General features: G+C 33.2%; 1 protein-coding gene across 1 annotated transcript in view; it reads left to right on the top strand.

Moving 5' to 3' along the window:
• The first annotated feature begins 6,147 nt into the window (after window positions 1–6,147).
• Window positions 6,148–11,843, top strand: part of LOC144972882 (inward rectifier potassium channel 2-like) — a 14,819-nt gene continuing 9,123 nt past the window's right edge. The window contains exons 1-2 of the mRNA XM_078914654.1: window positions 6,148–6,314; window positions 11,587–11,816. Of these exons, the coding sequence (XP_078770780.1) occupies window positions 11,602–11,816 (215 nt within the window). The 5' untranslated portion in view covers window positions 6,148–6,314; window positions 11,587–11,601. The remainder of the gene's footprint in view (window positions 6,315–11,586; window positions 11,817–11,843) is intronic.

Raw genomic sequence — 11,843 nt, 5'->3', positions numbered from 1 at the left:
TCATTGTTATTGTTGTTATTATTAATATTTATATTATGATTAGTGACCGAGTGGTTAAGGCATTGCACTGTGACCCGGAAGGTCCCGAGTTCGAGCCCCGCTTCAGGCACTTTCGTTTTTTTTTCCTTGAGCAAGATTATTAACCCTCAATTTGCTCACTTGGACAACATGGGTGATTCCTGTTGACATCAGTCAGACATCTTGTTTGATGAATTATCTATATTCCTTTGTGGAATGTCAAGGCGACAATATCTTACTTATGATTATGATGTCATGGCGGAAAGGTATAATTTTTTTAAAAATTTTTATTATTACTATTACTATTATTATTATTATTATTATTATTATTATTATTATTATTATTATTAGTTATTATTATTTTAATTTTTTTTTAAAATTATTCTTATTCTTATTATTCTTATTACAGTGCAGCACGGGAAATCTCGAACAAGTTGGGACTGGGCCTGTTTGTCCGAGATTTCTGTGTTGAGTATTTTACAAAGAATATGAAAAAGAATGCGAGGGGGGGGGGGGGGGGGGGGGTAAACGTGTGTTGTTTCGGTGATGTCCCATTATAATGAAGTGTAGTTCAGTGCATCTATGTAGTTTCATTCAATAAGTGAAATAGTGTTACCCTTTACTTGTGCTATAATAATAAGACAAATCCGGTATGTCCCATGCCCATTGTTGATTACACACTCAGCATGTGATGTCTTTAACTTATGGACCCAGTATCTGGTCACTACCATTCCTCACCTATCTCTCTCATTCTCATGCCTCTCTTCTCACCTTGCTTTCCCCTCCCCTAATCACTTCTTTGAATTTAATACAATAACAGTAACGTAACAGCCTTCAGCCTCCAGTCATCATTCATCATTGCTGGTACTTGTACACAATAGTGTGAGACGTCAATTGTGATTCAACTATCATGGGGTAAAAAAAAAAGTTGAGCTTTTATATAGCGCAATACCCACTAAGCATACTCAAAGCGCTTTACAAGGGTCCCTGACCAACAGCAACACTTTACACGTAGAACGAGACATTACAATTATTTTTGGACAGAGACAACGCCGTTAACAGCCAGGTACTCATTTTACATCTGAGTACAGTGAGAGAATGTCGGTAAAGAGCCTTTTCCAAGGGCTCGAGTATTACCGAGCAAGGCTCGAACCCAGGGCCTTCCGATCCGAAAGCGAGTGTCATACCACAAGCCCACATAGCGCACGCTATGTAAATATGATATTGAAAACCACTCACAGTATACCAATTCAAAGTAAAATGCTCTCATCACATTTTCCCCCAGTATACAGTTTGCTATCTCTAGCTTGGATGGAGACAGTCAAATTATGTATTGTACCTTTTTCTGAGAGATGCTATTTTTTTCCGTGTAAATCATATTGCTATGACCTTCCATAGTGGGCAGGGAGGTACATACTGTGTTTTCTATCCCCGTATTTCTGTTTTCCAACTTGCATTCTGTCTTTGTCTTTGAATGAGATTACTTGGTTTTGTCCTGGCCCTGGCAGGGAGGGAAACAGTCAAATGCCTAGTTATTGTTTTGAGAGATGATATTTTTTTCCTTGTAAATCATCTCTCTCTCTCTTATGTATCATTATATTTGTTATTTTGAATTTATAATGTAAGCATTTGAGTGTGTTCCTCTTAGTGGGGGCCTTGCTTGTGTCCAGATGAGACTTATTGGTGATCTCAAACTACATTGATTGAATGCTCGTGGAATCTACATCTGATCCCTATTTGTTTCCAGTTCCCCTTTGCCGTACGTTTTCTTGGATGCTTTAATTGTAATTCTAAAACTTTTTACTATCCCATTTTCTTCCTTTTTACTGGCGCTGATATAACCTAAATGTATTGCAAGCGCCGTAAAACCCTTAAAAACAAACAAACAAATATTGCTGTTAGTAGTTTTGAATATGTTACTTTGTAAACATTTGAGTGTATCATTCACAATGTGATCCTTTGCTTGTGCTTTGATGGGACAAAATATGCACATCGGTGAATTGCTCGTGGAATCTTCTGTTCCCATTTTTAACTTCAGATCCACAACTTTTCCTCTATCAACTTCCCTTTTTATTGATACTGAAATTGAAATAACATAATAATGTCGCAAACGCCGTGAAGCTCCTAAAAAAAAAAAAAAATAAATAAATAAAGATAGGTAGGGGTACAATAATAATAACGATACTAATAATAATAATAACAATAATAATAATAATAATAATAATAATAATAATAATAATAATAATAATAATAATAATAATAATAATAGTAATAATAATGATAATAATATTAATAATGATAATAACAATAATAATAACGATACTAATAATAATAATTAATAATAATAATAATAATAATGACATGATAATAATGATAATGATAAACAATCCCGCTGAGAATGAATGAAGTAAAACTAATTTAATCATATTTAGGTAAAAAAATAACAAAGATGATAATAATTACAATAATAATGATAATAATTTTTATTTTTATCATCATCACCATTATTATTATTATTATTATTATTATTATTATTATTATTATTATTATTATTATTATTATTATTATTATTATTATTATTATTATATTATCATTATCATTATTATTATTATTATTATTATTATTATTATTATTATTATTATTATTATTATTATTATTATTAGTATCGTTATTATTATTACTATTATTATTAGTAGTAGTTTTTATTATTATTATTATTATTATTATTATTATTATTATTATTATTATTATTATTATTATTATTATTATTATTATTATTATTATTATTATTGGGTAGGGACTTCTAACCTTCCAATGCAGGGAGAATGGTCAATTGCTGTGACTTCAATTTCCCTATATTATATGTTTTGGATTGAGATTGCCCGTATTTTTCATGGTCCTGGCGAGGATCCTTAGCTGAGAGGGAGGCAGTTAAACGTTTAGTTCCTTATTTTGAAAGGTGATATATTTCCCATTGTAAAATATCGCTGTTATTTTTTACTATAGCTATTTGGTTTTAATGCATTGTATTTTGTAGACATTGTAGAGTATCTTTCATAGCGGGATCCTTTACTTGTGCCAGAATGGAACTTTTAGGTATTGCCAAAATAGGCATATTGATGGCAGTCCCCATTGTCTTACTTTCTCTTAGGTGCTTTAAATTTCAGATCTGCAACTTTTCAGTTTTCATCATCGCTTTTACCGGTACTGAAATGACCTAAAATTCCTTAAAAACAAACAAGACATTATTATTATTATTATTATTATTATTATTATTATTATTATTATTATTATTATTATTATTATTATTATTATTATTATTTCCTGAGTGGTTAAGTCATTGGATTGTGACCCGGAAGGACCCGGGTTCGTTCCCCGCTTCAGGCACTTTCGATCTGCAAATTTTCAGCTATTATCTTCTCTTTTACTTTTACTGGTACTGAAATGACCTAAAACTCACTAAAAACAAACAAATCATTATGATGATGATGATTATTATTATTATTATTATTATTATTACTATCATCATCATCATCATCATCATCATCATTAATATTATTATTATTATTATTATTATTATTATTATTATTATTAGTAGTAGTAGTAGTAGTAGTAGTAGTAGTAGTAGTAGTAGTAGTAGTAGTAGTAGTAGTAGTAACTGTCACGGTAGTATTACTTTATTATTATTATTATTATTATTATTATTATTATTATTATTATTATTATTATTATTATTATTATTATCAATATTATTTTTATTATTAAGAATGCTTCGCGGTCAAACACTTTGTCAGAAAACAAGCCATAATGACAGAAGAAAAAGAAACAGCCTAAAGAAGTTGTAAATGAGCGTTTATCGTTTAGTTCTCACATGGCATCAGCGCTTCGCTTTCGCCAATGTAATCAGCTATCGTTGGCACTGCCTTTCGTTTGATGATTTTGTATCACACACAGTCATTCTGAGGCCTGTAAGCTATTAGCCATTAATGTTTGTTATTTAGACGTGCTATGTCTGACCATCAAGACGTTTTTACGTCAACGTTCATCTCGACTGTGGATGGTGGTGGACGGACGGCAGGTGAACAACAGCCTTTGTTAAGCGTATGTGTGCCATTCGTATTTTGTACTATGTAGGTATATCTACTTTGACTTGGAGAGGGGGAAAAGAACCGCATAGTTGGTAACGCGCTATCGGGATAACTCGGATAAGCGAATATTCGTTGATATATTATGCCAAGGAGGACGAATTGGGGTGATATACTACGAAGTACTGATAGATATGTGGTCAGATCAAATTACTCATCTGTTATGTCTGGCAAAAGACACAGTTATTTAGTCGTTAATAAAACATGGTGTTTCCAATTGTTAAATTGGTAGTACACTCGACTCATAAGCAAAGAATTTGTATTGGTTTTGAAGAAAGCGGATGTTTGGATAGCCCAGTTGATACCTACAACACTCGCTTCACACGCAAAGGGACCGAGATCGATACCGGGATGTCAAGATTTTTTCCCCTCCGACATCCCTGTCCACCCAACAGTGATTTGGTAACTGGGTCTGTTCCTGGCAGAAAATACTGTGCGATAGACTGGAGTGCTATCCAAAGGGTAGCAAGCAATTGCTATTGTCCGTTTCACGCCATAGAAATGGGGATAAGCTCCGGCTCCATGGGGTATAAAGACTCTGATGGACTGCGGTTTTGTGTAAAAGAGATCCCCTCTCTCTCTCTCTCTCTCTCTCTCTCTCTCTCTCTCTCTCTCTCTCTCTCTCTCTCTCTCTCTCTCTATCTATCTATCTATCTATTTATCTATCTCCTCTGTCAACCCAGCTCGGTAGCTAAGTTTGTTAGATCTTACAGATAATACTATTCGTCTGATCCATAGGGTTGCGAGCATAGCAATTATCACTGTACGCTTCAAGCGACAATAATCAGATTAATTTTTATGTTTACAAAGACCGACACAGCAAACATCAAAACTCACAGAGCAAACATATCTGCATTGTATTTTCGAACGAAGCATTTTAATAAATAATTCCTTTTTTCACTCTTTATTGTATACCTCGAAAAAACAAAGACCCAAGATAATCCATGCTCCAGCCATCGTGCAGTGCAGTAAAATGAGCAATAATAGTTTCTTTGTTCAATAATAAAACGATATGGTAAAGGTAACGGATTCGAACCCGACTGTAGGTGCAATGCCTAATCCACTTAGACATCTCGTTTTTTCAAATCTAATTGACCCCTTGAATATGACAAAGACCAACACATCAAATTTTATTCAATGACTTCCAAAATGTGAAGGACTGCAATGTCAACATCGTCACTCAAGCGGCTGTGCTAACGTGTTATGTTTATGTCCAGAAGCAAGTAATTATTCTTCACGATTCGTTTCTTTAGTAAATTTACTCTACTCTTACTCTTACATACACACGAGGCTGTGTTGAATGGCTGTGTTTTAGTAACATTCGCCACAAGAATCCTCCAATGCTAAGTCACTTTGAAAAAATAACAATATATATTTTTTTCATAGGGTTCTTTATGTTGAATAATGAAAAAATAATCCAAAAAAAAAAAAAAAAAAAACAACAAAAAAACTGACTGATCTAGCACCAATAGTATAGTAGAAATAGCTCCTAAATGTTTTTTTAAATGGGCAAAGTGTTATCTTTGTCCTCACTGTTTCAACGCTTGAAAAAGCTGTAACAACTATGATTTTGATGCTAGATTGTCAGTTTATGGATTATTCTTTTTTATTTGCCGCCTAGAACTGAAAAAAAGCAACAAAAAACAATCTAATTAATATATTATGAGCCTATATAATGTATAAGTTGTTTATCAAAATGACTTAGAATTGGATTATTTTTGTGGTGAATGTTACGAAAACGACCTTTTGGTACAACTTCAAATGGTAAATGGACGATAATATGCAAACAAAGCATTTTCCCTTTGCCCGTCATATAGTCTGAAAAGTTTTAATTGACTTTGTGTGTTTCAATTTCCAAGTTACCAATACAGCGGTCTCGTTGCTCTTGCCAAGAAACAATTAATTACGACCCGTCAGTAACATAAAAGTGACAACCCTTTGTTATGTTACATATGATGAATCCAACGGGCCGCGCTATAGCCGCATTTATAACATGTTTTGTTTATTCATCGGATATCTTATAATGTTGTAGTTACCTTTGCTGGGCTCTTAAAAGTCATAGATGAAGGCCCGCTTTTGGCATTCTGTTCAAATGGATTTTAATTGAGCAATCGATTGATTTTACAAAAATGTTTGCTACTTAAAAAGAAGGTAAATATTTTGACTTCCTCGTTATGACAGAATGGACAGTGTGCTTACTTATTATTTCTGCTTAAAGAGTCTTTTTGAATGACATGAAGTAAATTATTGTGAACATTTTTTCTGAACCTGGGTGTATGGATTTTTTGTTTAGAACTGGCGATCCGTACTAGAGCGCACCCAAATCAAAAATAACAACCAATTATTACTGTAAGATTAACACTACAAAAAAATAATAAATTAAATGGGATATATTCCGGCTTTATCGGTTTCTTCAGGACTACAAATTAAGGTCAATGGGCTGCCCGATGTCTAGAATTGTAAAAACAAAACAAAACAAACAAACAAACAAACAAACAAAAAAAAAAAAAGAAAGAAAGAAAAGAAAAAGCAAAAGAACAAAAAAAAAAATATTTCAATGTAGTATAAATGAATTTTTTAGAACCAAAAAAAAAGTGTTGATAAGCATTGTCCGAAATGTTCACGATTTAAAAAAAGTACTCATATCATCTTTACTTGTTTTTTTTTGTGTGTAAATTTATTGAAGCAATTTTGCCATAATTTGGTCTTCATCATTGTCTTGAAAATTTTTTACATGCCATCTGGTAGCACTCATTATGAAAATCTCATGGGTTTGGGAAGGTAAAACAAAAACAAACGTAGGAATATTCGTGAGCCTTTCTTTCCGTAGTCAACCGACTGCGATGACTCGGGTACTTTCACCAGTTCTCATGTGGTCCTTCCGGTGAGCCACAATTCTCAAACAGTATAGGTCGTGGGTCGTTGCATGTCAGATGTTTTCCAAGCGTAACAAACCTTTGTTCACTGAAACCGGCAATGTTGTTAGTCAAGTTCAAGTCTTAAAGTTTTACTTTTTGCAAAAGGCCCCGTGCATCACCACAGAAAAAAACCCATTCAAACCCTGAATAGCGCCAATTGCTCTGTTGGCTGTTTCTGGGTCTTATTCTAAATTATTCTCTTTGTTTTACATAAACAGTTTGTGACGATAGCCGATGCTTATATTATAACAAATCAAATGTTTAAAGAACTGATTCCTTCTCTGGCTAGAGAAATGGAATGCGAACAACAACAACAACAACAATCGATTTATGTCCATCACAATCTCTCCATGCTATTATTACCATTGATTTTGTCTCACTGATAATACGTATGTCTTGGGCACACAGACGAACATGCCCTCGTAAATTTAAAGCTTAAAAATGGAGTACTCAAACACAAGAAATAATAAGTAGTGCTTAAGAGCTAAACTTTATGCCCAAGGAGTCTTTGATCTCGATTTCTTTAATATTAAACTGATAGTGACAGTGACAGTGGAATACCGATAAATCCAAGACAACAGGACTAGAATGGTTGGAAGATTGGTTGACTTTAAGCATTAATGACTTCATTAATTATCAATGGAACACACTTGGATAAAGTACAGAAAATTTGGGACCGACAAGATGTGTTGACTTTAAGCAGAAGTTAATTAAGAGTGTTGACATTGAGTGGATTCCACTGTGCCAGTCATTTGCAAGTTACTTCTCGCCTCGAAAGTTGACAGGCCTCTCCACCAGTAAGAGGAGACACTGGCTAGGTGGTAGCGAATTGGCTTCGGTCGAGAACCTGCCTGACGCAAAATCACTTCATCAGTGGGGACTTCCACCTGTCCAACATGTACCCGTTGTGGAAAAGAACCCGAAACCGCAAAGCATCTAGTTGAACGATGTGTTGTGACGAAGCTTCCGGGCGGGTTTGCGATGGTGCACGAGTGCGGTAAATAATTTGCGGATTGGATCGATCGTCATACCATAGTAGTTTGTACACCATTAGAAGCTGTTGCCAAATATGAAATGTCCCATCAGAAGGGTTGAAAAAAAAAAGAAAGAAAGAAAGATTATCGTCGAGTAAGTCTGCCAAAATAGAAATCTAAAGAGGTGTGTGTGTGTATGTGTGTGTGTGTGTGTGATGCAGTGCCCGAAAAAGCAAACAAATACATAAACCACCCCAAAAAAAATCAGTCCTCATCGATACAGGATCGAACCTTAGATTTCCTGATAGCTCTACCAATTAGTTGTCGGGACTCTGATATCATCACTTTATCACTTTACTTAACACAACACCACTTTACAGATGCGTCGTGTCACGTAAGTTGACGAGTAATCAATATCGCTTATCGTTAAATAATCATTTGCTCACCCCTGACCCTTCCTTACAACTGGATTAAGGAGAGATGAGTCACCTCATCCTTCACGTATAATCGATAAGTTGAATGTTTAAAATCAACAAATTTACCCACACGTCAAGACATCGTTGTGTGCTCAAAGTACTTTATTATCAAAACAAAACTACCATGTCACTATTTATTGTCATTCAATCCACGACCTTCTTGATGCTACTCTTTAAACAATCTTATTTAAGTTTAAGACGAAAAGGCAACTGAACTAAAGCTTTGAAAATTTTAGAATCTATTTCATGTAGCAAAGGCGGCCGAGAGGTGCCTTGCATGGTAATAGGATAAAACAGTATTGAGCGCGGTAAGTGAATGGATGGGTGCCGATGAAGTCAAAACTCGATGATGCGCTTTATCCTCCAGTAGTGCAACACTTGCAAGACCTTGAAATCCTGATCACTATACGGAGATGGAAGTCATGGATAGAGCATGTTCTTCGAATGAAGGATGAGGCAATCCAAAGGTTTACATCTACTGAACACCCTAAGGCGAAAGGAACAGACAGACTTGTGTGAGATCAGTGTTTGAGGAAATCAAAAGGCAGAACAAGATGGTTCCTTCGTCGCTGACAGGCGGATTGAACTGCGTGAAGTGAAAATCTTCATCACATTTTCAAAGAGAACAAAGCGATGTTTGACCCATCTCCTCAAGGGTATTATGTCGGGATGATCCATTGCTAAAATGTCAAATTGAAGTCAAACTGAGCAAAAATACGAATTTTTGGATTTTAGGGCTTAAGAATAGTTAAAATATGAAAATGCAACTCTAATTGTTGGATAAAATATTCAATTTTCAACATCTTGGCCACTCCGACGTAATACTGTTTAAAGGCGATGGGTTACATTTAAAATGCATTGAACACTATGAAGACATGGAAATGCGTTATACAAGGAAGAGGACGAAGAAGAAGAAGAAGAAGAAGAAGAAGAAGAAGAAGAAGAAGAATAGTAGGAGGAGAGGGAGGAGAAGACATGAAGAAGAAGAAAAAAAAAGAAGCAGGATTAACAGGAGAAGAGGAAGCTTTTGAGTTACTTGTTAATTCATTCCACATATTATTACCCATACATAATTAAAACTGACCAGTATCGACTGCATGAGTAGTGGCCTTGTAACTTAACTGATAGACTTGTCATGGACATAATTCCTTACCACATAATAAAATGACGATTTGAGTGAACAAATTGCAGTAAGGTCGCCTCAATTCACGTATTCATAAATCATTGGTCAAACCCTCAGTAAGGCTTGGTTGTGATAATATTGTTCAACATTCAATGTAATCTAACTTGCTAAGCTGATAGTGGTAGCACCTTTACGTTTATTGTTATTGCTCCTTGTAAAGATTATCGGTCTGGAGTAAAATAATAATAATGATGATGATAATAATAATAATAATAATAATAATAATAATTAATAATAATAATAAAATAATAATAATAATAATAATAATATAATAATAATATAATAATAATAATAATAATAATAGTAATAATAATGATAATAATATTAATAATGATAATAACAATAATAATAATAATAATAATAATAATAATGATAATAATAATAATAATAATGATAATAATAATGATAATGGTGGTGATGATGATGATGATGATGATGATGATGATAATAATAATAATAATGAATGATGATGATGATGATGATGATGATGATGATGATGATGATGGTGATGATGATGATAATAATGATGATGATGATGATGATGATGATGATGATGATGATGCTGATGATGATAATGATAATGCTAATAATAATATATAATAATAATAATAATAATAATAATAATAATAATAATAATAATAATAATATAAAAAGAAGAAAGAAGAAGAAGAAGAAGAAGAAGAAGAAAGAAGAAGAAGAAGAAGAAAGAAGAAGAGAAGAGAAGAAGAAGAAGAAGAAAGAAGAAGAAGAAGAAAGAAGAAGAAGAAGAAGAAGAAGAAGAAGAAGAAGAAGAAGAAGAAGAAGAAGAAGAAGAAGAAGAAGAAGAAGAAGAAGAAGAAGAAGAAAGAAAAGAAGAGAAAGAAGAAGAGAAGAAGAAGAAGAAAAAGAAGAAGAAGAAAAAGAAGAAAAAAATATAAAAAATGATGATGAATAATATATGAATAATAATAATAATAATAATAATAATAATAATAATAATAATAATAATAATAATAATAATAATAATAATAATAATAATAATATAATAATAATAATAATAATAATAATAATAATAATAATAATAATAATAATAATAATAATAATAATAATATAATAATATATAAATAATAATAATAATAATATATGAATGATATAACGATATGATAGATGATGATGATGATGATGATGATGATGATGATGATGATGATGATGATGATGATGATGATGGTGATGATGATGATGATGATGGTGATGATGATGATCATGATGATGATGATGATCATCATAATGATGATGATGATGATCATGATGAAATACAATTCTAACACACAACATTTGAATTTGGACAAATGGCCATTAATATATGTAAATATAAATAAATTTATTTCTAGAACATTTTGTTTCATTCACAGAATTTTAGCATTATAGATATTTAGTAATTATAAAGGGTCGTTAATTAAATTGCATATTTTAAATTGCGATCGATCCTGGGTGGTTTAGTATGGGATACCACATTCTCCCCCCCCCCCTTCCCTATTTTCCCCCCCAGAATGGTAAATATTACCTGCACTGTCTTTTCTATCCAATTAAATCTCTTACCATTTTCATAAAATGACATCATTATTACCATTATTATATTCACCATCATCATCATCATCATCATCATCATCATCATCATCATCATCATCATCATCATCATCATCATCATCACCATCATCATCATCATTACCGTCATCATCATCGTCACTACCACCGCCACTCCCACCTCCATCACCACCACCACCACCATCAACCCCAAGACCATCATTATCATCACCATCATCGTCATCATCATCATTACCATCATCATCATCATCATCATCACCATCATTGTTTATATTATATTCTCACCAGTAAACCGTTCCCAACATGTTTTCACGGTGTCGTAAGAGGCCGATCGTCATTGACAACAACAGAGAAAGAAGTAACAGCGACACAAGCAGCATCAACAAAAGGGATGAAGATTTGAGGAAAAAGCGGTTGATGCGAAGCACTGGACACAACATTGTCACGACTGGTGTACCTGACAGAAATAGAAAGTATTTCTCAGACTTGTATACAACACTTATCGACATCCAATGGAGGTGAGTTGAATTTTGGGTTAAAAGAAT

Source organism: Berghia stephanieae, chromosome 5, assembly GCF_034508935.2.
Source record: "Berghia stephanieae isolate SIO BIC M18660-M18661 chromosome 5, UCSD_Bste_1.3, whole genome shotgun sequence".
NCBI lineage: Eukaryota > Metazoa > Mollusca > Gastropoda > Nudibranchia > Aeolidiidae > Berghia > Berghia stephanieae.
Note: the sequence above shows the minus strand (reverse complement) of the source record. Positions and strands in the feature narration are given on the sequence as shown.